The 25406-nt window shown below is 47.3% G+C and overlaps 1 protein-coding gene and 1 long non-coding RNA gene across 4 annotated transcripts in view; one reads left to right on the forward strand and one right to left on the reverse strand.

The window, feature by feature from the left end:
- gnao1a (guanine nucleotide binding protein (G protein), alpha activating activity polypeptide O, a) overlaps positions 1–22070 on the reverse strand; it is a 46641-nt gene extending 24571 nt beyond the window's left edge. Inside the window, exons 1-3 of one of the 3 annotated variants that reach the window (XM_062461376.1) lie at positions 21361–22069; positions 21146–21188; positions 4739–4880 (exon numbers count right to left, since the gene is read on the reverse strand). In XM_062461376.1, the coding sequence (XP_062317360.1) occupies positions 4739–4880; positions 21146–21188; positions 21361–21478 (303 nt within the window). In that variant the 5' untranslated portion in view covers positions 21479–22069. Of the gene's footprint in view, positions 1–4738; positions 4881–21145; positions 21189–21360 lie in introns of all 3 variants that reach the window. The other 2 variants (XM_062461373.1, XM_062461375.1) reach the window with 2 other exon arrangements.
- Positions 20397–23200, forward strand: LOC134020982 (uncharacterized). The gene is made up of 4 exons (XR_009930464.1): positions 20397–20598; positions 20915–21046; positions 21200–21256; positions 22887–23200. It is a non-coding gene; the product is annotated as an uncharacterized LOC134020982 (long non-coding RNA).
- Positions 23201–25406: the final 2206 nt, after the last annotated feature.

A 25406-nucleotide genomic window follows, 5' to 3' on the forward strand; every position in this document is an offset into this window, starting at 1 on the left:
AATGAGAAGTGATTGATGCATGTATATGTGTGTATGTGTGTGTGTGTTTGTATGCCTGTGTGTGTTTGTATGTGTGTGTGTGTGTGTTGTCCAGCTTGCCATCTGGCTGTGATGCTGTTTATTCCTCTGATCTCTTTATTCCTACTCCTCCAATCAGCGCTGGCACTGGCCAGGCGCGACTGGCACAGAGCTGGTAGCAGCAGGGCCGTCAGGCTGCTGGGGGGGCAGAACCCTAGTCTCTAGTTTACCTAGCCCAGAGAGTTAGCCTAGCCTAGCTTAGCCTAGCCCACTACTGTCAGAGGGGTAGCCTTTCCCAGCCAAGCCCAGCCCAGACTAGCACATTACAGCACAGCCTAGACTAGCCCAGCCCAACCCAGCCCACTCGTCTAGACTAGAATCCTGCAGGACTTCTAACCCATATAACGTAGTGACACACCTACTGGCCTGCTGAATACTCAACCAATCAAAGCTTATACGGGTAAACCTCACTACAACTCACGACAATCACATGATTCTTATTGACACTTGCAATCATCAATCAACAATTTTCCACCAAAACAAACTCACAACATATCAGGAATGGTCTGACGCACTTGTCTTGATCAGAGAGCTCAGATCCCTCCGTCCATATTCACACGTAAATGGATTAATCTGTGGCTAATAGGATAAGAGCAGCAGTCTTGGAAGACAAGAAGAACTATTCCACAGTACAGAGCATTAGAGGATTTGCGTGTGTGTGTCTATGTGTGTGTGTCTGCATGTGTAAGTGTACGAGAGACAGTGTGAAGCTCCACTGGTATGTTATAAAACTATATCAATTAACTGGACTTTAATCACGTGTTAATCCAGGACTAATCCTGACCTGGTCCTGTCTCCAGATGCATCCAACCAAGAACTACACTTCCTCACCTCAGCTCCTGTCCCTCCAACCGGCCAGGAACTAGACCTCCTCACCCCTCCAACCAGCCAGGAACTAGACCTCCTCACCCCTCCAACCAGCCAGGAACTACACCTCCTCACCCCTCCAACCAGCCAGGAACTAGACCTCCTCACCCCTCCAACCAGCCAGGAACTAGACCTCCTCACCCCTCCAACCAGCCAGGAACTAGACCTCCTCACCCCTCCAACCAGCCAGGAACTACACCTCCTCACCCCTCCAACCAGCCAGGAACTAGACCTCCTCACCCCTCCAACCAGCCAGGAACTAGACCTCCTCACCCCTCCAACCAGCCAGGAACTAGACCTCCTCACCCCTCCAACCAGCCAGGAACTAGACCTCCTCACCCCTCCAAACAGTCAGGAATTCATATTGATATTGTTCACATTCATATTGTTGCAGTACTGGAGTGTGTGTTTGTATGTGCAGATCTACACACCTACACGACCCCCACCCACGGTTACTCCACGACTACAACTCACAAACGTCCACAACAATAACACTGTGATCTGATGAGGTTTAGTCCATCCTTCAGGGAATTCAACATACTGTCACAGTTGCTAAGATACAGCTCATATTTCAATTCTGGTGGCAGAAACAGGTGTTAGTCAATCTGACAGCAGTCAGCCCCCCCATCTCCCCCTCTCTCTCCCACCCCCCCCTCTCTCTATCTCTCTCTTTCCCTCTCTCATGTAGATACAGAGGAACACCCTAGTAGACTTTGGGTTCTGTGACAGGAGAAAAGAGGAGAGGAGAAGAGACCAAAAAAGAGGAGAGGAGGGGAGAGGACAGGAGAGGATAAGAGAAAAGGGTAAAGGAGAGAAGCGATGAAGGGAGACGAGGGGAGAGGAGTGAGGGGAGATGAAAGGTGCTCATCTCAGCAGGTTCCCCAGATGACAGGAGAGAGCACACACACTTCAAACACACACACACACACACATCAAAGGACTGCGTTGAAGCCTCAGGCCGGAGGAAGTGGTGTTAAATGTAGAGGGCTTCCAACTCTAATGTGACCTTCATCACCTGGCCGGGGAATCCATACTGCCATATCACCTCAAACCAAACACGCACACACACACTACAAAGCATCACAAGCACTTAAGAATAACCTGAAAACACACAAACCCATGACAACACATGCAGTGTCAGAGGAACAGTGATGTATGGCCCACCCAGGCTAATTGGAACAGCAGGAAGAGAGGGACAGCAGCAGACAGGAGGCACATCATAGCTGTGTGTGTGTGACTGCATGTGTGTGTGTGTGTGTGTGTGTGTGTGTGTGTGTGTGCGTGTGTGTGTGTGTGTGTGTGTGTGTGAGAGAGTGTGAGTGTGTGTGTCCCGTCTCAGTGGTAGCTGCACCTAATGAGGAGATGCAATGTTATCAGCAGTGGGGCGTTGTCACACACAAACGCCCGTCGTCCTTCACACGCACACACACACTCAATCACACAAACCTGTACACAGGCTGATCACAAGGACAACACCCTTCTTTCCTTCCATCCTTTTATTCTTTTTCTCTCTCCTTCTGTCCGTGTCTCCCTCCCTCTACCACCCCCCTGGCAGCGGACCTCTCTCCCTCCCATTGCTCTGCCGTGTTGTTTACCTGAGATAAGGATTCAGTTAGGTCCAAAGACTGCTGTCAGGGTACGAACACACACAAGCAATTTAAATTGGTTGGATTTTCCCATTAAGAAAAAGTTGTCAACTCTTATAGCGCTATAAAAAAGTGTGTGTGCACGTGTGTGCGACATTGCACTTGGACACCTGCGGTATGTGTTGAGAGGAAGGCACAACACTGGGTAGTCATGGCAACTGGCAAGTACAGTGAAAAAGGGGAGGGTGGTGGGGAGGAAGAGGATGAGAGATGTTCTCATAATGACAGGAATAGAGAGATACAAAAGGAAAAGTAGCTTGAGAGTGGAGGAGGGGCATTTACTAAATAATTTATTGATTGAGCATACTCTTCCATCCAAAACAATGTACAAGGGGGATTTGAACCTCCAACCTATTGATCTACAGTCATACACTCTACCAGTGTGCTATACCTGTCCCCTGAGTACAGTGGGAGAGAGATATAAATACAATAGAACAGACAGAGAAAGATTGCTCATTTAATAGATTATTTAATCAAATAGATTACAGATGAGAGAGGGAGAAACATAGAGGAAAAAGAGAGGGGGGGGCAGAGTGTGTTGCATGGCTGTTGAACAGATCCAATAAAAGCTTCACACCTCAGATTAAAGAGGTGTGAGCCAGATGGACAGAGACAGAGAGAGAGAGAGACAGAGAGAGACAGAGACAGAGACAGAGAGAGAGAGAGAGAGAGAGAGAGAGAGAGAGAGAGAGAGAGAGAGAGAGAGAGAGAGAGAGAGAGAGAGAGAGAGAGAGAGAGAGAGAGAGAGAGAGAGAGAGAGAGAGAGAGAGAGAGGGAGGGAGGGGAAAAGGAGACTTGTCTAAACAGCTATTCCACACAGCAGCTGTCCTCTCTCCATTCTCTCACTTACACCATCTCTCTGTTCCATCTCACTCTCTCTCACTCCTCTGCTCTAATCCCCGTCTTTCTCAAAGAAAGCTATTTCTCTATCACTCTCTATCTCTCTCTTTCTACTGAAGGACACTGAACCCTTATGACCCGACACATATCAGAAATGATTACAAAGGTTACACACAGACACACACACACAGAGACAGACACACACATACACAAGCACACACAAGTAATTCTGAGGAAATGAGAGGGCTTCATGTCTACAATCTCTCCTCTCCTTCCATCAGAAACATTGGTCAGTATCTCTGATGAAAGTATTTCTGCAGGTTTGAGAACCTCAGAGATCGCAGATCACATCAGACTGCCTCACACACACACACACACACACACACACTCTTGATCAATAGTCCTTCTCCTCTTGGAGTATCCATAGCTTTGGATAAAAAAAACGGAGGACTTCCTGTAGAGGTCAGTTACAGTGATGCGTATCCTGTTTTGGTGGCGGTACAGGACACCTGGTGGGGACAGTTTGTGACACCGAATCTGAGCAGCTGGTGTCACATGTTCCACCCCTGTCCTCAGCCAGGGGTCATACAGCCACTGTATCACTCCTCCCAAACCACCTTCTAAAGTCATCAACATCATCCTCATCCTTCTTATCATCCTCGACACCACCATCATCATCCTTAACACCACCATCATCATCCTCATCAACCATTTATCATCGCCATCATCATCAACGCCACCGTCCGTCATCATCATCATCAATCGTCTTATCATCACCACCATCATCCTCACCATCATCCTCATCATCCGTCTCATCATCACCATCATCATCATCATCATCAATACCTATGGGGGTCAGATGGCTGAGCGGTTAGGGAGTCGGGCTATTAATCAGAAGGTTGTTGGTTCGATTCCCGGCTGTGCCGAATGACTTTATGTCCTTGGGCAAGGCACTTCACCCTACTTGCCTCGGGGAGAATGTCCCTGTACTTACTGTAAGTCGCTCTGGATAAGAGCGTCTGCTAAATGTAAATGTAAATATCATCCTCATAAATTGTTTTATCATCACCATCATCAACACCTCAATCATCTTATCCTCATCATCACCATCATCATCACCATCACGCTCATCACCATCACCACCATCATCATCACCACCATCACCACCACCATCACAATCAGCAGCAGAAACCAAGGTCTTCAGGAATGGGATCTGTTCCAATCCCACCATGTGTGTGTGGCATACACTTGTGTTTACATTCAGTGTGTGTGTGTGTGTTGATGTGCAGAGTGTGTGTGTTACTGACCTTGCACTCCTTGTTCCCGTACTCCAGGCCCAAGGTGTCCATGGCACGGACGATGGCGGCCAGGGACTGGATGGTGTTGCTGTAGACCACGGGCTTGTACTGCTTCACATCATCGCCCGAGAAACCGTCCTCGTGGATGATCCTGAACACACGCCAAACACGCACGTTAACACGATGCAATAAAACACACACACATGCCAGACTGGCATGTACATCGAAACCCACACACACACAAACACACACACACACACACTGGACTGGCTTGTAGATTCTAAAACATACACACACACACACATTGGACTGGCTTGTAGATTAAAACCCACACACAGTCATTACACTGGATTGTACAGTACATTACACCTCATGCATGGCCCAATACTGTAGGTTCCTGTTGTCTGCACACACTGGCATGCTGGAAGAATGAGTCTCCCAACAATAAAGGCAGTCCAGATGTTGAGGTTGTGGTCCATTAAACACACACACTCTCTCACACACACACCTACACACACACTCAGGCCTGGACCCACAGCAACTACACTCTACCACTTTTAGCTTGTAATCTTTTCAGTGTTTCTTAACTGGAAAATGTGTGTGTGTGTGTTCACTGTAGCATACCAAGTGTTTAAAAGAACGACTGTGAGAAGGGAGAGCAAGAGTGCTAAGAGATAAAGAGGGAATATAAAGAGAGAAAGAGAGAGAGACAGAGAGAGAAAGAAAGAGAGAGAGAGAAAGAACGAAAGAAAGAAAGAGAGAGAAAGAGAGAGACCTAAGCACAGCCTGGGGGGAGAGACTGTCCGTCATTCTCTTTCTCCCCCCCCCCCCACCCAGGCCCCAGCTCTCCCCCACACAGCTTCTCTATGTCTCTCTCTCTTTATAGCACCACTACTTCTCTCTGTCTCTCTCTCTTTATAGCACCACTGCTTCTCTATGTCTCTCTCTCTTTATAGCACCACTACTTCTCTCTGTCTCTCTCTATTTATAGCACCACTGCTTCTCTCTGTCTCTCTCTCTTTATAGCACCACTGCTTCTCTCTGTCTCTCTCTCTTTATAGCACCACTGCTTCTCTATGTCTCTCTCTCTTTATAGCACCACTACTTCTCTATGTCTCTCTCTCTTTATAGCACCACTGCTTCTCTCTGTCTCTCTCTCTTTATAGCACCACTGCTTCTCTATGTCTCTCTCTCTTTATAGCACCACTACTTCTCTATGTCTCTCTCTCTTTATAGCACCACTGCTTCTCTATGTTTCTCTCTCTTTATAGCACCACAGCTTCTCTATGTCTCTCTCTTTATATCACCACAGATTATCTATGTCTCTCTCTCTTTATAGCACCACATCTTCTCTGCCTCTCTCTCTTTATAGCACCACATCTTCTCTATGTCTCTCTCTCTTTATAGCACCACATTTTCTCTGTCTCTCTCTCTCTCTCTTTATAGCACCACATCTTCTCTATGTCTCTCTCTCTTTATAGTACCACACCTTCGTTTCAGCATCTGCTTCTCATCAGCCCTCTGGCAAGCCTTAACCTGCAATGCCCATTGTATTTGTGTGTGTATGTGAGAGAGTGTGTTTGTGTGTGTATGTGTGTGTGTATGTGTGTGTGAGAGTGTTTATTAATGGGTTGGCTACAGATCAGCAGTCTTGCTGTAAGGCAGACAGGTGCATTAATATGGTAGTGGGATACAACCTCCCTCACTTTCGCTTTGACACACACACACCTATTCCCTCTCTCTCTCTCTTTTCTCTTGTCCCAGCTTCGGTCTATCTCTCTGTCATCTCCGTGGTGAAATAGCTCTACTCTGCCCACCAAGATTCAGATGGTTCAACCCCTTAATAATTAATCTTTCACATAAAGAAGGGTCTCTCTCTCTCTCACTGTGTGTCTCTCTCTCTCTCTCTCTCATTCAGTAATTACCATGCCATTATGACATGACAGGTTTATCTAGTAGTATAATAAACAGTGCAGCACAGACTGGGCAATGTGGTATGTGTGTGTTCTCTCTGGTGGAGGTAGATGTTGGGCTCTTACCCACATTCTCTAGGTGAACACACTCCACACTCTCTGTGAGCCAGACAGCGTGTGGACCAGCTGAGCTACTCAGAATGAGAGGGGCTTGTGGTGTCCTGCCTGCACCACACTGCAGCCGCTACCCTGACGCCGGGTCACTGAGGCCCTGTGTTCTACAGGAAGTCTCTACACACTGAGGATGAACAGGACTGGAGGCCTGAGTTCTACAGGAAGTCTCAACACACTGAGGATGAACAGGACTGGAGGCCTGAGTTCTACAGGAAGTCTCAACACACTGAGGATGAACAGGACTGGAGGCCTGAGTTCTACAGGAAGTCTCAACACACTGAGGATGAACAGGACTGGAGGCCTGAGTTCTACACAAACTCTCTACACACCGAGGATGAACAGGACTGGAGCCCTGAGTTCTACACAAACTCTCTACACACCGAGGATGAACAGATGGAGGCCACTGAAGCCACAAACAGATCAGGTCACCCACTCACTGCTTCAGCCACAGCAGATGGAGTTTGACAGCAACACTGTCAGTCCTAAGTGTGTGTGTTCCTTTCTCCTTCTCAGGTGTCAGGTGTATTGATCATATTCAAAAGGTGTTCAGGTGTCGTCAAAGTCACGGTGGTAACAATGGTAAAGACAGAGGCAGTATGCTGTCCTCATGGTAACGATGGTAGAGACAGTAGCAGTATGCTATAGTCATGGTAAAGATGGTAGAAACAGTAGAAGAATACTGTCGTCATGGTAACTGTGGTAGAGACAGTAGCAGTATACTGTAGTCATAGTAACAATGGTAGAGAGACATCAGCAGTATACTGTAGTCATGGTAACAAACGGTAGACCGCAGCAGTATACTGTAGTCATGGTAACAACGGTAGACAGCAGTACATTTTAGTCATTTAGCAGACGCTCTTATCCAGAGCAACTTACAGTAAGTAGAGGGACATTCCCCCGAGGCAAGTAGGGTGAAGTGCCTTGCCCAAGGACACAACGTCAGTTGGCATGACCAGGAATCGAACTGGCAACCTTCGGATTACTAGCCCGATTCCCTCACCGCTCATATAGTAGTCATATAGTATAGCACGCTCTGGATAAGAGCGTCTGCTAAATGACTAAATGTAGATGTAAATGTAAATAGCAGTATAGTGTAGTCATGGTAACAACGGTAGACAGCAGCAGTACAGTGTAGTCATGGTAACAACGGTAGACCGCAGCAGTATACTGTAGTTATGGTAACAACGGTAGACAGCAGCAGTATAGTGTAGTCATGGTAACAACGGTAGACAGCAGCAGTATAGTGTAGTCATGGTGGGAGGGTGTGTCTGCTTAAATAGGACAACAAATGTCTAGTTTCCTCTTGGCTTCCTGAAGCTGCACCATATAGTCAGTGTGTGTGTCTGTGCATGTGAGTGTGTGTGTGGGTGAAACACCACAGGAGAGCTCAGATCATTATTACTGTCTTTCCGCCTGGCCTTCCCTCAAAGTTAATACTGGCACCCTCATTAACTAGCAGACGAGAGCAAGAGAGAGAGAAGGAGAGAGGGAGAGAAGGGAGAGGCCTGCAGAGTGTGGGTGGGTCTGAGATACAGGAAGAGATACAGAACAGTCATTAAAAAGAAACAAAGTAGGAAAGGGAGAGGGAAGAAAAAAGATGAGTGGGTGAGGGAAAGAGAGAGACAGGTTGAGAGAAAGTGAGAGGAAGGGAAGGACAAAGAGAGAAAGGGAGAGGAAGAGAGAGAGAAAGGGAGGGAGAAAAAGAGAGAGAGAAAGGAGCATACTGGGTAAAAAGCCTTTGAATCCAATGATCATCTGTGGTTCAAAGGTTCTGGGCTCTTCATGCATGAGAACCTTTTCTCATTACTGCCTCTCCTCCTTCTGTCAGGTGTGTGTGTTTGTCTGTGTGTGAGAAACGTTTTAACCTGCACACATCATACACACATTACACACACACTGCTTTGTGGCTTGAGTAAGTAGAAAGTCAGAGAAATATTATAGACCTGTCTATTGTCACACACACATACTCAAATACACACAGACCCAAACACACACGCACCAACAGTGAACCTTCAACCACCTGCGATCACCTGCGGAGAGGAGCTTTTTAGAACTTTATTGAGTCAGTAAAAAATCACAATATAATTGTGAATTCATAGCTTTACCTGAGTGCTTTATTTAATCTTGCCCTCATATTCACCAACAATAGACTACCCCCCATTCTATTGGCATAAGCTTAAGGTAATGTTTTTTAATAACTTCCCAGTTGGAGTTTGGAAATGATGTGATTTCTCTGCTCTTTAGCCCAGAGACTGCTATGGCGTTTAGGAATGTAGCTAGACTCTGACAGTCCCCTCTGTCAGTCAGGTATCTAACTTTAGCCTTGCTAGAGCTTCTCCCAATATGGATACTGTACGTCCATGCATGAATCTGGGCACCAGGAAACTGGAAAAGGAATCCATCTCACTGTTTACATCTCGAGGTTACTTCCCTCCATCATGGCCTAAATACGTTTCTGGTACTAGGTACTTTGTTTTCGACTGCAGATATTAACCACCTCGAAAATGTAGCTGGCCGCCAAAGCGACGGAGATTTAAACTACTAGTTTGCAGGTTTTGTTTTTGCCTCAGCTCGCTTGGAGACTAGTCGAGTCGGTACCACGAGCCGGTACCCTGCTGTGAAGAACCGCAAGAGGATATCATAGAGATCCCTAACTTGGATAAAGTTGCACGTTCCCTTTTTTTTGGTAAATGTATTATAATTGTTTTACATTGTTTACTACAGTGTGGCGGTGCCATATATAGACATCCACTCCCCTTTCTGGGAGTTCAATATATATATTTACACATATACACGTTATATGCACATACATATTGAATATATAGTGGAGGTTCAATAATATTCAACTCCCTAAAAGGGGGTCTTGCAGCCCTGTGATTGAGAAGTAAGCCCAGGTCCCAGCATGGTCCCAGGCCTGGTCTCTCCCCTCCATAGCATGGTCCCAGGCCTGGTCTCTCCCCTCCATAGCATGGTCCCAGGCCTGGTCTCTCCCCTCCATAGCATGGTCCCAGGCCTGGTCTCTCCCCTCCATAGCATGGTCCCAGGCCTGGTCTCTCCCCTCCATAGCATGGTCCCAGGCCTGGTCTCTCCCCTCCATAGCATGGTCCCAGGCCTGGTCTCTCCCCTCCATAGCATGGTCCCAGGCCTGGTCTCTCCCCTCCATAGCATGGTTCCAGGCCTGGTCTCTCCCCTCCATAGCATGGTCCCAGGCCTGGTCTCTCCCCTCCATAGCATGGTTCCAGGCCTGGTCTCTCCCCTCCATAGCATGGTCCCAGGCCCAGTCTCTCCTGTAAACTGACCACTGACCGGTGTTGTCCGTGCTGACGATGACCAACCACTTTGTCCTGTCTGAGGCCCCTCAAGTGCTGACGCTGTCATCGCCTGCATTACACAGCTACCTAATTTACCCCGCTGTGTGTGTGTACGTGTGTGTACGTGTACGTGTGTGTATGTGTGTGTACTGGGTGTGTGGCTATTAATAACCTCGGCAATCAGAGAAGCGCTGGTCTCCCAAGCATCAGCTGTTGCGTCCGCTAGCGACAATCTCCCCCTCACACCCCGGAGGTCAAGCATAGACCCGGCCAACACCTTCTCCTCCCTGTGCTCTCATCCCCCTCTCCCCCGTCTCTCTTACACGCATCAACTCTCGCCCTCTCCAACCCTCCTCCCTCTCCTTCCTTAACCTACCCTCCTATCTCAAACCCCTCACCCTCCCTCCATCTTCCATCCCTCCTTCCCACCCTCCCTCTATCCCTCCATCCCTCTCCCTCTATCCCTCCATCCCTCTCCCTCCATCCCTCCATCCCACCCTCCCTCCATCCTTAACCCCCCCTCCCTCTATCCCCCCATCCCTCTCCCTCTATCCCCACATCCCTCCATCCCACCTAGGGGACTTTAGCAGTTCTTTTGCAGAAATATGACCATATTTGCCTTCTCTGGCAAGATACGACACCTCTTCTGACTCTCGCTGCAATCAATTTGCAGTGCTTCCTCCTTTGCAGTTAATCGTTTTGAAACATTTGTTGCATTTTGCGATGTCGGAATCCTTGGCTGTGAAATACAGCCACACTTTCGACCGCTTTGCTTTAGGCATTTAAAATGCACTAAAAGCTAGCAAGCTAACGAAAGACTAGCAGAGCAAGTGTAATATGTTTACTAGTGATCACATGCAGTGAAAGGTTAATATGCTTTTACATCCATTTTGGAAAACGGACGTAAAAGGAAACATCCAAGGGGAAAATTTGGCATCTTAAAAGTTGCCTACATTTACGGTAGCTAGCTAACGGTAGCCTACAGAGAAAGTGTGTGTTTTTTCAGTTTTTTTAGAAATTTTTATTGATTTTCCATTAAACCATGTAGCATTTTCTACAGCACATATTTTACCCAATGTATACAAACATATTATGGCTGTGTTTGTTTTAACGTCCGTTTCGGAGCGACAGAGGGAAAATATTTCAGTCGACACTTTAAGTGGAACCGAAATGAGGAAACCTAAAATTTGCGTTCTAATCTGGTCCGATTCCTACCGGTTGCGTAGGAACCGGTTCTATAGTGGAACCGGGTTTCGGTACCCAACCCTAATCCCACCCTCGCTCCCTCCCACCCTCTCTTCCTCCCTCCCTTCCTCCCTCCCTCCCTCCCCACAGCCCATCTCAATGGTGCCAGCCAGATTACTGACTGTCTATCTCCTCTAGCTGCTGTGTGCCAGCTGGGTACAGAAGAGGGTGGCACTGATCTGATGGATGTTGCCGTCTGGGACACATGCACTCAGACACACACACACACTCAGGTGCAAGCACACACACACACACGAGCGCACACACACACACACACACACACAGGCACATGACGCTCTCTGAATCCCTCAGATCTGCAGCATAATAACAGCTCAGCCTTGCATCCGGACCATCCTCATTACAGTGTTCCTCCTTCCTGTGGTGTTCTGGCCCACACAGTGACCTGCCCCTTCTCCGCCGCCGCCCGCTTCCTGCTCGCGCTGCCTCGCAATAACGACGTCTAAACCCTTATTTAAATGTCAACTCACACGAGCTGTCGACACACGGACAAAGGGAAAGCTTTGACATTCAGCGGTGGTCGCTACTGTGTGGTAAACAAGGTTCTCGTCCAGTAAACCCAAGCATGGCCAGGCAGGCAGGACTGCCCCTGTGCCGTGTGAACAGGTCAGTAATAACAGGTGGGTCCAAACAAAGCAGAGCTCACCTGTGTTATTAGGTTCAGGTTGTGTAAGGGTTGTCACTGTGAAAGGCTTTTCAGTATCAGTCATCTCTCACCGCGCTCCTCCTCCTCCTCCTTCTCCTCGCTGCACCCGGCCCCTTTCTCTCCTCCTTCAACCCTCCCTGTACAAGTGTCATGTCCTCTTAAACACTCTCATTCCTCCCTCCCTCCCTCCCTCCCTCCCTCTCTCTCTCTCTCCCTCCCTCCCTCCCTCCCTCCCTCCCTCCCTCCCTCCCTCCCTCCCTCCCTCCCTCCCTCCCTCCCTCCCTCCGTGTTTCCTGTGCAGTCATCAAATGTGTCGTCGACCTGTATCAGCGGATAGAGCTCATCTCTCTAGTAGATTTATGTCATGTTCTGGAACAACGTTTTACGGAGGAGGAGAAGGAGGAGTGCTGCTACACTTCCACCTCCTCCGCCAGACAGGCAAAGGTGAATTTATCACCTCTAAGGTAATGTTTAGTGTGACATCAGAGGTTAACACCCAAACCAAACCTCCTCCAATCATTGCATCGCTCTTTGCAGCACACACACACCTGTAGTTCTCATGTGCGCGTGCATGCGGGTCTGACAGTGCCAGAGTGCTGTGTTTGAGCCTTTTTTCCATGTCTGAACAATGTTAGGAAGGCAGACATAACAGAGGCACGCTCCACATCAGCTGATCTGGGAGCAGCTGAGAGAGCGGCCCAGCAACAAGGCTCCTTTGTCTGGCTATGTTTAAGACCTGACCTGAGGTCTGCTGCCCGGCCCAACACACACACCTCCCTCAGACAACAGCCCTTTGTTCCTCAGCACAGACCTGACCGGCACATGGACCACACACACACACACACACACACACAAGCCTGGAGTGTAAACATGGGAGAGACAGCAGAAGCATGGCAGGGAGGAGAGACAGGAGTGGCAGAGAAGAGGGGCGAAAGCGAGAGAGGGAGAGTACCAGAAGAATGTCACACATGCCTCTTAAGCTTTAATAGATTCTAATAGTCCCCTTCAGACAACATAGCAGAGGCAGCAGTCAGTCCTTTGCAGCACACCCGACACACACACGTACACACAGCCTATCCCTGCTCCCTCAGTCTCTGCTCACACACACAGCCTCCCCCTCCGCCCCCACTTTACTCTCCACCCCTCCCCTCCAAGCTGAGCTGAACAGAGTTGGGCCAAGGGTTAGATGGATTCACACGCTGGGAACTGAGCTGTAAGAGACTAGAGTAAATGGAGAGAGAGACAGAGAGACAGAGAGAGAGAGAGAGAGAGAGAGAGAGAGAGAGAGAGAGAGAGAGAGAGAGAGAGAGAGAGAGAGAGAGAGAGACAGACAGACAGCAAAAGAGAGACAGCGAGGGAGTGAAACAGAGAGAGAGAAAGACAGAAGGTTCCTGACTGGAGGACTGGAGGACTGGGGGACTGGAGGACTGGGGGACTGGAGGACTGGGGGACTGGAGGACTGGAGGACTGGGGGACTGGAGGACTGGGGGACTGGAGGACTGGAGGACTGGAGGACTGGGGGACTGGAGGACTGGGGGACTGGAGGACTGGGGGATTGGAGGACTGGGGGACTGGGGGACTGGAGGACTGGGGGACTGGAGGACTGGGGGACTGGAGGACTGGGGGACTGGGGGACTGGAGGACTGGAGGACTGGGGGACTGGAGGACTGGGGGATTGGAGGACTGGGGGACTGGGGGACTGCAGGACTGGGGGACTGGGGGACTGGAGGACTGGGGTCAGACAGAACACACAGTGGTCTGTCTAACAGACTCATGTGTCTGCTGATTGCATGCTGTTCTTTACCCTGTATGATTTGCATGTGCTTCTGTATCGTTATAGAAGACGCAAATGTTCAGGACACCCCAGTGTCTCACTGGGTATGAGTGTGTACTGCTAAAGAGGAGGCCTTGACACAGGGGCCAGGGTTCGAGTCCAAGCCCGGGCCATTTGTTGCATGCCATCCCCTCTCTCTCCCTGCCTTTCCTGTCTCTTTCAATATAAACAAAGCTGAAAAAGGCCACAAAAGTATTGAACCAAAAAACGGATGTTGAACTAATCACAGTCATGCTTTTGAGAGCTCAGCCAGTAGGTGGCTGTCAACACATACAAGTATATCTTTGTTTATCTTGGTCACTATATCTGAACTGAGCATTCTGCAACCGAAGCAAAGTTATGCTGCATGTGGTGACCAGCAGAAATCCCACAACAATCCCGGCATTTAATTCGCTTGTAAGCAACGGATTATATCAGCCTTCAATGACAGCCCCTGGGCTATCTATCATCATAGTTTATCCAAACCACCTCCGGTGTCTGATTTGACTGAATGATTGGCTGCAGCCTGCAGAGAAGGCAAACTGAGGATTCGGCAGATAAAGGGTGTTGGCTATAACAAGTAGGTTTATGCAGAATATGAGAAGAGCTAACAACCAATGATAATGTTTCGAGCCGGCATGCCACCCATCCATTATACCCCCCAAAACTAAACCGACACCCCTCCACACCCCCTCCTCCTCCATGCCCCCTCCTTTGTCCAGCTCTACCCATAACTAGCCCCCCATTCCTCCCTCAACCCCTAGCCCCAACTCGGACCCTAATCACCCTCCATTCTGGAGATGACTGGGTGGGTGGTAGGGTATGGAGGGAGGCCAGGGCGGGGGAGGGGTGCTAGTTTGCCGGGCGGCCTGGGAGACAGGCCATGCCAGGACTGGTCGGCGATGGGAACAGTCCAGAACTGTACGGCTCTCTCGCTATCCGTCAGACACACACACACACACGCACAGCTCTGAGAACCAGTGCAGCCACGCCGTACGGCCAGTGTTTGTTCTCTCTGCGCTCGGTCTCCTCCAATCATGTCATCAAGGGTGGCTAGGCAGCCCCGCTAACACACACACAGATATATACACACAGAAAGGCCGAAAGAAAGACAAAAATAGACAGCGATGACAAGAGAAGGAAAGAGAGAGACGAGATAAAGAGAGAGAGAAATGAAAGAGTGAGAGAGATCCAGATCGACCTCAGTCCTCACCTCACACTGACCTACTAAGCTGCAGTACTCGGTATTGGTGTGTGTGTGTGTGTGTGTGTGTGCGTGTGAACGGATTGGGTTAATGAAAAAAGGCAGGAACAAAGCACATCTCTTTCTCTATGCTCTTTCTCTGTGTGATCCTTGGTGTCTGCCTGTCTCACTTTCCCTAATACACACACAGGCCACAAGAGCACACTGGGAAGTATCTAACGTTTTACAGAGATAGGTATTCAAACGTCAAACACCTAAAATCAAATCAAATCAAATTGATTTGTATAGCCCTTTTTACACGCAAGCATGTCACAGAGGGCTTCACATATGCCCATAGAACTGCCCCTCAACCAACCTAAACCCTCAAGGAAGACAAGGAAAAACTCCCAAAAAACTCTCAACAGGAGAAAAAAATGGAAGAAACCTTGGGAGGAGCAATTCAGAGAGGGATCCCCTCCTCCAGAGACGGTTGGTGGGAGAGAGGAGCAGAACACAGGCTAAACATAGTCATACAGTGTCGATGGGTTTTTAAAACACCAAAATCCATTATTCAACTTTATAGATGTAGGACAGGACCGGGAGACTCGCGACCAGGTCCAGCGTTGGCTGACCGACGACTAGGCAGGTGCTGACAACTCAAACCCCCCACACCACAAGGGATGTGTGTGGGGGGGGGACAGAGAGAGGAGAGCAGGGATTAGAGAATGCCAGGAGCAGCTAACAGTTACAGTCATAATAGAATGAGATCCCCACCGGTCAAGTGTGGACTGGTGCAGCAATTTAACAGAGCAAAAAAGGGGAATTTGATGCAACCCCACACACCAAGACAGCGACAGCCCCCCTCATTTGGAACATGAAATCTGTTCCAGGGGAAGAGAACTCTAAAATAAGTTATACTTAAAGAATAAGGATGGAAACAACCCGTCCCCCGTTGCCTCCAACTAGTAACATACTTACCTTTAACAGTCGTAGAATTGACAATAACGTTTTTAACCTAATTTTAAACGTCGAAACAGTATCAGACTCCCTAATTGAGACGGGTAGTTTATTCCAGAGAAGAGGCGCTCTATATGAGAACGCCCTACCTCCAGCTGTTTTTTTCTTAATTTTGGGAACCACCAGATAGCCGGCATCTTGAGATCTAAGTGTCCTTGCGGGGCAATAGGGTGCAAGGAGACCGGAGAGGTACAGTGGTGCCAATCCATGCAGAGATTTGTAGGTTAGTAGTAGAACTTTGAAGTCAGCTCTGGCTTGGATAGGGAGCCAGTGTAGAGAGACAAGAGTAGATGTTATGTGATCAAACTTTCTTGTTCTGGTCAATAGTCTAGCAGCAGCATTTTGCACCCGCTGTAAATTTTTTAGGTGGGTAATTGGGAGGCCAGAGAACAACACATTGCAATAGTCCAATCGGGACGTAACAAATGCATGTATTAGTTTTTCGGCATCATCCTTTGAGAGAAATTTTCGTATTTTGGCAATATTACGTAGATGGAAAAATGCAGTTCTAGTAATTTGCTCAATATGGTACTCAAACTAAAGGTCTGGGTCCATTGTGACTCCTAAATTTTTTACTAGCTGGCTTTGAGAGACTTTGACGCCGTCTAGGTCTAAGGTCAGATTGGAAAAATTATTTCTATATTTTTTAGGACCGAAAATTTGAACCTCGGTTTTATCCGAATTTAGAAGAAGGAAATTTGCAGTCATCCAAGCTCTCAACCTAGAAACACATTTTTCCATAGCATGTGGAAATTCTCCAGACTTTATAGACATATATAGCTGAGTATCATCTGCATAACAGTGAAAATTTACCCCAGAGCTTCTAATTAGGTTTCCTAAAGGCAGCATATAGAGAGAAAATAACAGAGGGCCTAGAACTGAACCCTGTGGTACTCCGTATTTTACAGTGGAGCTCCTGGATGAGCAGCCATCATAGAGGACATATTGTGATCTATCGGATAGATACGATCTAAACCACTGAAGTGATGTACCAGAAATCCCAACATAGTTCTCCATACGTTCCAAGAGAATCTCATGATCCACCGTGTCAAAAGCTGCACTTAGGTCTAGAAGAACCAGGACAGAGAAAGAACCCGCGTCAGAGGCTAACAGTAGATCATTGACTACCTTGGCTAATGCAGTTTCAGTGCTGTGGTGGAGACGAAATCCAGACTGGAGAGGTTCATAAAGCTGATTTGAGGAGAGGTGCTCAGTGATCTGTTGTGCCACAGCCTTCTCAAAAATTTTGGAGATAAATGGCAAATTTGAAATTGGCCTGTAGTTGCTAAGACAACCTGGATCCAGGTTTGGTTTTTTAAGAAGGGGCTTAATAATAGCTTGTTTGAAATCGTTGGGGACTTGGCCAATTACAATAGATTCATTAATAATACTAAGCATGGGTGGTCCAATAATAGGGAGAAGTTCCCTACAGAATTTGGCAGGGAGAGGATCGAGAAGGCAGCTAGTGGGTTTCGAGGAGTCTATCAGCTCGATGAACGCTTCCATAGAAATAGGGTTAAAGTGAGTGAGAGCCTCAACATGCAGCATGCTTGGTATAGGGGAAAGTTCAGTGTTGATGGCCACTCCTCCAGGACTAGTCTGTAGTTTGTCCCTTATTGCATAAATTTTTGGTCAAAGAAATCTAAGAAATCATTGGGAGAAAAATCTGAACTAACACAGAGTGTACTTTACTTAGTGAGATTTGCAACAGTGTCAAATAGGAACTTAGTGTTGTGTTTGTTCTTACTAATCAACCTAGAGAAATAATCTGATCTGGACCTAATGAGGACTTGCTTGTACTCCATTAGGCTGTCCTTCCAGGCCAGGCGGAAAACCTCCAATTTAGTGGTACGCCACTTATGTTCTAGTTTTCTAGTGAACCTCTTAAGAGTGCGGGTTTCCTCTGAATACCATGGAGCCAGTTTCTTGTCCTTTCTTTTCCTTGGTTTGAGAGGGGCAACAGAGTCTAGGGATAGCTGAAGAACCAAATTCAGATCCCTCGTTTTAGTATTTAATGATTTATTTGGGACGTCAAGGACTTCTAGTGCAGCGGGTAGAATATTAGCCAGTTCCAGAGCTGTGTTTGGGGTTATGCAGCGGCTAGTAGAAATATTCTTAGTGCCTCCAAGGCTCTGGCAGAGGTCCATTTTGAAGGTGACCAGACAATGGTCTGATAATATAGGATTGTGGGGGTGGACAATGACGTCACTAATCTTGATTCCCTGCGTGAGAACTAAATCTAATGTATGCGAGTGAAGATGGGTAGGTTTGGAAACCACCTGAGTGAGACCTGTGGAATACATTAGAGCAGTAAAGGCCTTACTTAAAGGATCTTTTGGGTCATCCACATGAATGTTAAAATCACCCATAATCAAGACGTTATCAGTATATGTCACAAGATCAGCACTAAAATCTGCAAATTCCTCCAGGAAGAGGGAATACGGGCCGGGGGGCCGGTATAGAGTAACTATACAAAATGAGGGAGGGGGGCAAGGAGTAGTAGCATTATTCCTTTTTAAAATAGTTGGTGGTTTCATGCAAATTATTTCAAATGATTTAAAGGTATTTACAGATTTTAGGCTGAGGTTGAAGCTAGCTTTATATATCATAGCAACACCACCACCTTTCTTTGATACACGAGGGATGTGTGAGTACGCAAAATCCGGAGGCGATGCTTCATTCAGGGGGGAATATTCATCAGGTTTTAACCAGGTTTCGGTGAGTCCAATCATGTCCAGGCTGTATTCAGACATTAGATCATTAATCAAAATGGCCTTTGTGGATAGAGATCTGATGTTTAGGAGCCCAACATTCCAGTATGGGTTTTTGGCAGATTTAGACGTAGATAATACTTCAGAGAGGGCGGCACTGTCATCAGAAAACTTAGTAGGAAGAGCAACGGGGGAGCAAGGCTGAATACATATTAAATTGGTATAATTCCTAATACTTGAAGGCCGAAATTTAGAGAAAGGGCGGGGGACCGACACCGTCTCAATGGGAGAAACGACATCAGCAACCTCACTGACTACACTACAAGCTAGGCTATCGGGCCCCCAACAGCTCACAACATACCTATCAGACTCTCTAAGAGACTGAGGCCCGGCTTGTTCTAGTGAGTGTCAGGCCTGCTCTAAAATAGCTTCAATATTCCTAGACAATAGAAAAGCACCTCTCCAGCTCGGATGGAGCCCGTCACTTTTCAACAAGCCAGGTTTGGCCCAGAAACAAGACCAAAAGACTAAAACACTGCATAAACACATGCGCACGCACACAAACAGTTCAGAAGTTTTATTTAAATCCACAAACACATACAATTTCATGGGATGCCAATGAATAGGCCTGTCTCTTCGATACATCCAAAATAGCTGACACACTTGTCTTCCAACTTCTCATACAAACTCAGCACCGTCCAAATATACTCAGAGCAGTTACATTTCAAAGACTAAATATACACGATATCTCCTATCATAGTGGTCAATATGGAAGGGAACCCCGGCATAACCATCCAAGCTATTTAGACCTCCTGTCGGGCCGTATAGAGCGTTTCTCAACAAGACCGAATGGACACTCCTATTTAAGACTTGTCGAATCAAAGGACGCGTAGCGTTTGTCTACACAAAGCATCGGTCCAGGGTACACGCCCCAGATAGCTACGGCGCTGTGAAAATCCGCACCAGGATTTCCACTCTTGTTCGAAAGGAACTGTAGAGCTTTGAGTCTACGGACGGAGAGGCTCGAAAAAGACCGAAAAGAAACGAGTTGCCACAGATTCTGGGCGCTGTCCACCAGAGAAAGCGCCTGAAATTCTGTAATCAACTCCATTATTTGGTGGTTACACAGTTGCAACACCAGAGCACAAAAGAATCATAACGGACAATAGGCTCCGACTCCGTTAGTTTAAGCGACGTGAGAAAAACTCGACAAATGACAGGTGCCTACAGATCATGAGAAGAGATGAAGCATTTCTCTCCTAATTATGAGATGAATTAAAACATCGGTCTCTTTTAGTCCAGCAAACAATCCAGCAGCATGATCACTGAACTGAGAGTTTTACAACCGAAACAAAGATATATGTGGAATATACCACATGCAGCCTATTGACCAACAGAAATCACACAAGAAGCCCGACATATAATTAGCTTGTAAGAAACGGATTATAGCAGCCTTCAATGACAACCCCCCTGGGCTATCTGTCAACATAGTTTAGCCCAACCACCTCCGGTGCCTGATCTGACTGAATGATTGGCTGCAAAGATGTCAAACTGACGATTTGGCAGATAAAGGGTGTTGGCTAAGACAAGTAGGATAGTCTTGTAAAGATGGCCGTGTGAACAAGTTGGAGTCCTCTTCACTCACATTTTACAAAGAAGACAGATGAAGGGTCATATATGATTCACATATGTGAATACATGACATTAATAATCATTTTGGCTATAGCTTATGTAGCGTAGGCTAGCCTATATTCAACACAGCAGTGAGAAATATAACAAAGAAGGTTGATGAAACCATTGGTTGTGGATGTCCCTTGAGAACCAAACAAAAGACTCCAGTGAGTTTTCTTGCACTAAGATGTTCTTCATTGGACTGGATAATACAATTATAAAAAGCCTCTAAAGCAATAGGCTATAGCCTACCGAGGCAACAGGAGCTAAAACCTGCGGCAGGTGTAAATGTAAGCTCCATGTAGCCTACAGGCTCGATAGCATGTTACACGTATAGCTACAACGAGAGCTGTGAAATAAAATGCATTTTGCCTAGTTAAAACACCCTAAACCCTGTTGAGAAATGGTTCTACAGAACTTCAAATTCCATGTAATCTTTAAAAAGGTTTTCATTGTCAATTTTGCGCCTTTTTCTTTTAACAGCTGTGCACTTCCTCGCAAACCAACCCGCATCACTTCTAGTTTCAATGAGTTTGCCTGCAGCCTACGACTTCAAAGGTAGCTTGTAACTCCCTGAAAATATGGCGGACCGAGGACGCCACTTGACAAGCCTCTGTGAGTTAGTGTGTGTGTGTGTGTTTGTGTGTGCGTTTACGTGAGACTTTTTGTGTTCAGAAATCAGTTCACACATCCAAGCGTACAACTATTACTTACTTCATCTGTTTGACGATGGTACTCTTTCCTGACTCCCCCGCCCCTGATGAAAAGAAAAAGATACCGTAAAGAATCAACCTACATCATGAACGTGGTTCCAACCGTGAAAAGGTAACAGAGGGAGGCTTAATATTACACTTTGAAGGCTAATTAAGTGAATGTCTCAACCCCCGGGAGCCTCAAAGGCCAGCGCCGCAGTCTAATAAGCATCTTACCAAGCAGGAGGAGTTTCACGTCTTTTGCAGCAGTGAGTCCATCTTCTTTAAGGTTTTTCTCGATTGCTTTGCTTCTGTCCAAAGCCGCTCGCTCCTCTGCGCTCAATGTACATCCCATGGCTACACAACTTGCTATCTTGGTATCCAAAATAGGCGAAGTGCAAAACACGAGCAACCCCTTTTTCCTCGGTAGGATTTCTTCCCTGTCCCTCTTTCTCTCTAGACACACTCGCTCTCTTTCTCCCTCTCGCTCGCGCTCTGTCGGTGGCTAACTAAAGCATTAAAAAACCGACACGACAACGTTTTACACTTGTTTTAAAACAAATATTGTCTCCGTATTTAGCGTTCACACGGTCCGGCTGTCCCAGTCGTTACGTTTGGCGCTCGGTCCAGAGATCTCTATAGGGCGGCGGCGAAGGTGTCGAGCGCTCGCATCGTTCAGCTTGTTCACAATGGACGGTCGGTTGGTAGAGTGCGCTGCTAGCGGCTCAGACAGTCTCGCTGACGTCAAGACCAGAGAGAACGAGCGAGCATGCTCGAGCAACCATTCTAGCGGCGGTGTACCGTTATACGCTCCCGCATCTTCACCGTTATTCAGTGCTGCTCTTGTATTGAGTCATAATAAGTAGCTTGCTGTTTGGTATGTCCTGACAGCCGTGATTCACAGTTCAGTATTTGACCCACATCTCCGCATGGAGCGAGCTCAGAACCACGGTATCAGGTGTGACTAAAGGTGAGATTTCAGCTGCTTCAACTCTTAACTGATTACGATTTGATTAATCTGATTGGGATCTCGTCGGACCTTATCATTATGCAATCATCAAAGTTTCCGATGGGTGTCATGGTTCACTTTCAATTTAAAAACTTTGATCCTTGAACACTGAACACAAAATGGTGTGAATATGAGGTGTTTGACTGAAACGTTACAAAGACAGCTGTTTGTAGGTCACGTCAGATTTATTATTGAATGCAGATGTAACATATTCATTAGGCTACTCAGTACATCTGTCAGCCTGGGAGGATGAGGCAGGACGTCACGCTGGATTGTCTGCTCTCTGCACCGTAACCATCTTCAGCACAACTGTTTACAAACACGTAGGCCTACACGCACATATGGACACACACACACACACACAGCAGAGAGATAAAACTCTCTTCCACTCCCACACAAGCTCCTCCTCACTACAGCCTCCGCCTCCTTCAGATATAGATCAGAACCTGCTCTCTCTCTCAGTCCACAAAAAACACTAATGATACCCTCCACCTGCCCTTATGGCCCTAACTCTCCATTCTACACAGCTTGTGTTGGAACATAGGGTGGCTCTTCCTCTTGTGGATCCTGTGTGTGTGTGTGTGTGTGTGTGTGTGTGTGTGTGCTCAGAGGTGTGACAGTGAAGGAAAGTCATCACCATCTTATTTTACCATAAATGCCCACCGCTGTTTGATTTGACCTGTCGGCTTCATGTCGATGTACTTGTTAGTTCTCTTGTCTCGAACGCTAACAGATTCCCTCTTGTGTTTCACAGTAGAAACTGCACTTCCAGATGTTTGTGTGCAGCTGCTGTACTGTCAGCCTGTGTCTCCTGAAGGCATCCTCCCTACCGCTGGAGCTGGAGGGCATGTCCACACAGGCCACAATATTTTCATGCAAACATCGTCCAATAAGGCCTGGTGAGAGCGACGGGATGTGAAACTCTCTCTTTCCACACACCAGTTAGCTCACTTACATTGCTCAATCACCAGATCTCTGTCACACACACACAAACACAAAAGCATGATGCAACTGTTCCACAAAGCCTGAAATAATCATTTTGGGGCGGGGCACCAGAAGAATCTCTCCCTGACTTCCCATTGGTTTCAGTGTCTGCATAGCCATCACATATCTCCAGTGCTTCATCAGATGTGGTCTGCTCCATTAGATAAAGCTCAGCCCTGGAGGTGCATGCATTTATAGCATATGATAATCAGTCAGAGGTGACTGATCAGCTAAAGTTAGGAAAACTGCTTTTGGACATTCAGCCTTTTCAGTCAGAGCAGCAGATGAATGGAACTCAGTTCCCCCCATATTGCACAAGCTTCAGTCTTTTTTTTCACTCATCAACACAAACAATTCAGGTAGTTACTGATCTAAACCTTTGTATTTGTGTTTTTTCGACCATGGAGAATATGTCCTGTATATTTCGAATTATGTTCTTTTATATGTGATGCTCCATTTGTAAATGTTGCTAATTGTAGTGTTTTTCAATGTTTGTTTTGTATTGTTTGTATTGCGCTATATTGTTTTTATGACCTTCCTTCCCGGGAACTGCAAATGTAAATTAGCTACATCCATCTCTGGCCCAATGGTTGTATTGTGTAAAGCCCCTGATAAACATAAATATATAAATAAATAACACATGCACGCTCACACACATGCTCACTACCCAGCACACACAGATTCACTACCCAGCACACACACATTCACTACCCAGCACACACACATTCACTACCCAGCACACACACATTCACTACCCAGCACACACACATTCACTACCCAGCACACACACATTCACTACCCAGCACACACAGATTCACTACCCAGCACACACACATTCACTACCCAGCACACACAGATTCACTACCCAGCACACACACATTCACTACCCAGTACACACACAAGTTGCTACATGCTTTCATTTCCATCTCTCCAGCCTCTTTTCTCAAGAGGGACAGCAGGAGAATCCAGAGAGCAGGATGAGGGGAGGAGGAGGAAGGGAGGATGGTGAGGGGAGGAGGAGGAAGGGAGGATGGTGAGGGGAGGAGGAGGAAGGGAGGATGGGGAGGAGGAAGGGAGGAGGATGAGGGGAGGATGACAGTAGAGGACAGGAAGGAGGACGTGTACTGCTGCACGCGGACAAAGGTGAAACCATGTAATTCACACTCGACCCAGGAAGTTCTCAGGAGGCAGCAGTTACATTAGCACCACCGTCTCTCCTCCTTCTCTCATCCCCCTTTACTTCTCTCCTCCTTCTCTCACCCCCCTTTACTTCTCTCCTCCTTCTCTCATCCCCCTTTACTTCTCTCTCCTCCTTCTCTCACCCGCCTTTACTTCTCTCCTCCTTCTCTCACCCCCCTTTACTTCTCTCCTCCTTCTCTCATCCCCCTTTACTTCTCTCCTCCTTCTCTCATCCCCCTTTACTTCTCTCCTCCTTCTCTCACCCCCCTATACTTCTCTCCTCCTTCTCTCATCCCCCTTTACTTCTCTCCTCCTTCTCTCACCCGCCTTTACTTCTCTCCTCCTTCTCTCACCCCCCTTTACTTCTCTCCTCCTTCTCTCATCCCCCTTTACTTCTCTCCTCCTTCTCTCATCCCCCTTTACTTCTCTCCTCCTTCTCTCATCCCCTTTACTTCTCTCCTCCTTCTCTCATCCCCCTTTACTTCTCTCTCCTCCTTCTCTCATCCCCTTTACTTCTCTCCTCCTTCTCTCATTCCCCTTTACTTCTCTTCTCCTTCTCTCACCCGCCTTTACTTCTCTCTCCTTCTCTCATCCCCCTTTACTTCTCTCCTCCTTCTCTCATCCCCCTTTACTTCTCTCCTCCTTCTCTCACCCGCCTTTACTTCTCTCTCCTCCTTCTCTCATCCCCTTTACTTCTCTCCTCCTTCTCTCATTCCCCTTTACTTCTCTCCTCCTTCTCTCACCCGCCTTTACTTCTCTCTCCTTCTCTCATCCCCCTTTACTTCTCTCCTCCTTCTCTCACCCGCCTTTACTTCTCTCCTCCTTCTCTCACCCCCCTTTACTTCTCTCCTCCTTCTCTCACCCCCCTTTACTTCTCTCTCCTCCTTCTCTCACCCGCCTTTACTTCTCTCCTCCTTCTCTCATCCCCCTTTACTTCTCTCCTCCTTCTCTCACCCCCCTTTACTTCTCTCCTCCTTCTCTCACCCCCCCTTTACTTCTCTCTCCTCCTTCTCTCATCCCCCTTTACTTCTCTCTCCTCCTTCTCTCATCCCCCTTTACTTCTGTCTCCTCCTTCTCTCACCCCCCTTTACTTCTCTCTCCTCCTTCTCTC

Source organism: Osmerus eperlanus, chromosome 5 (assembly GCF_963692335.1).
Source record: "Osmerus eperlanus chromosome 5, fOsmEpe2.1, whole genome shotgun sequence".
Classification (NCBI taxonomy): Eukaryota; Metazoa; Chordata; class Actinopteri; order Osmeriformes; family Osmeridae; genus Osmerus; species Osmerus eperlanus.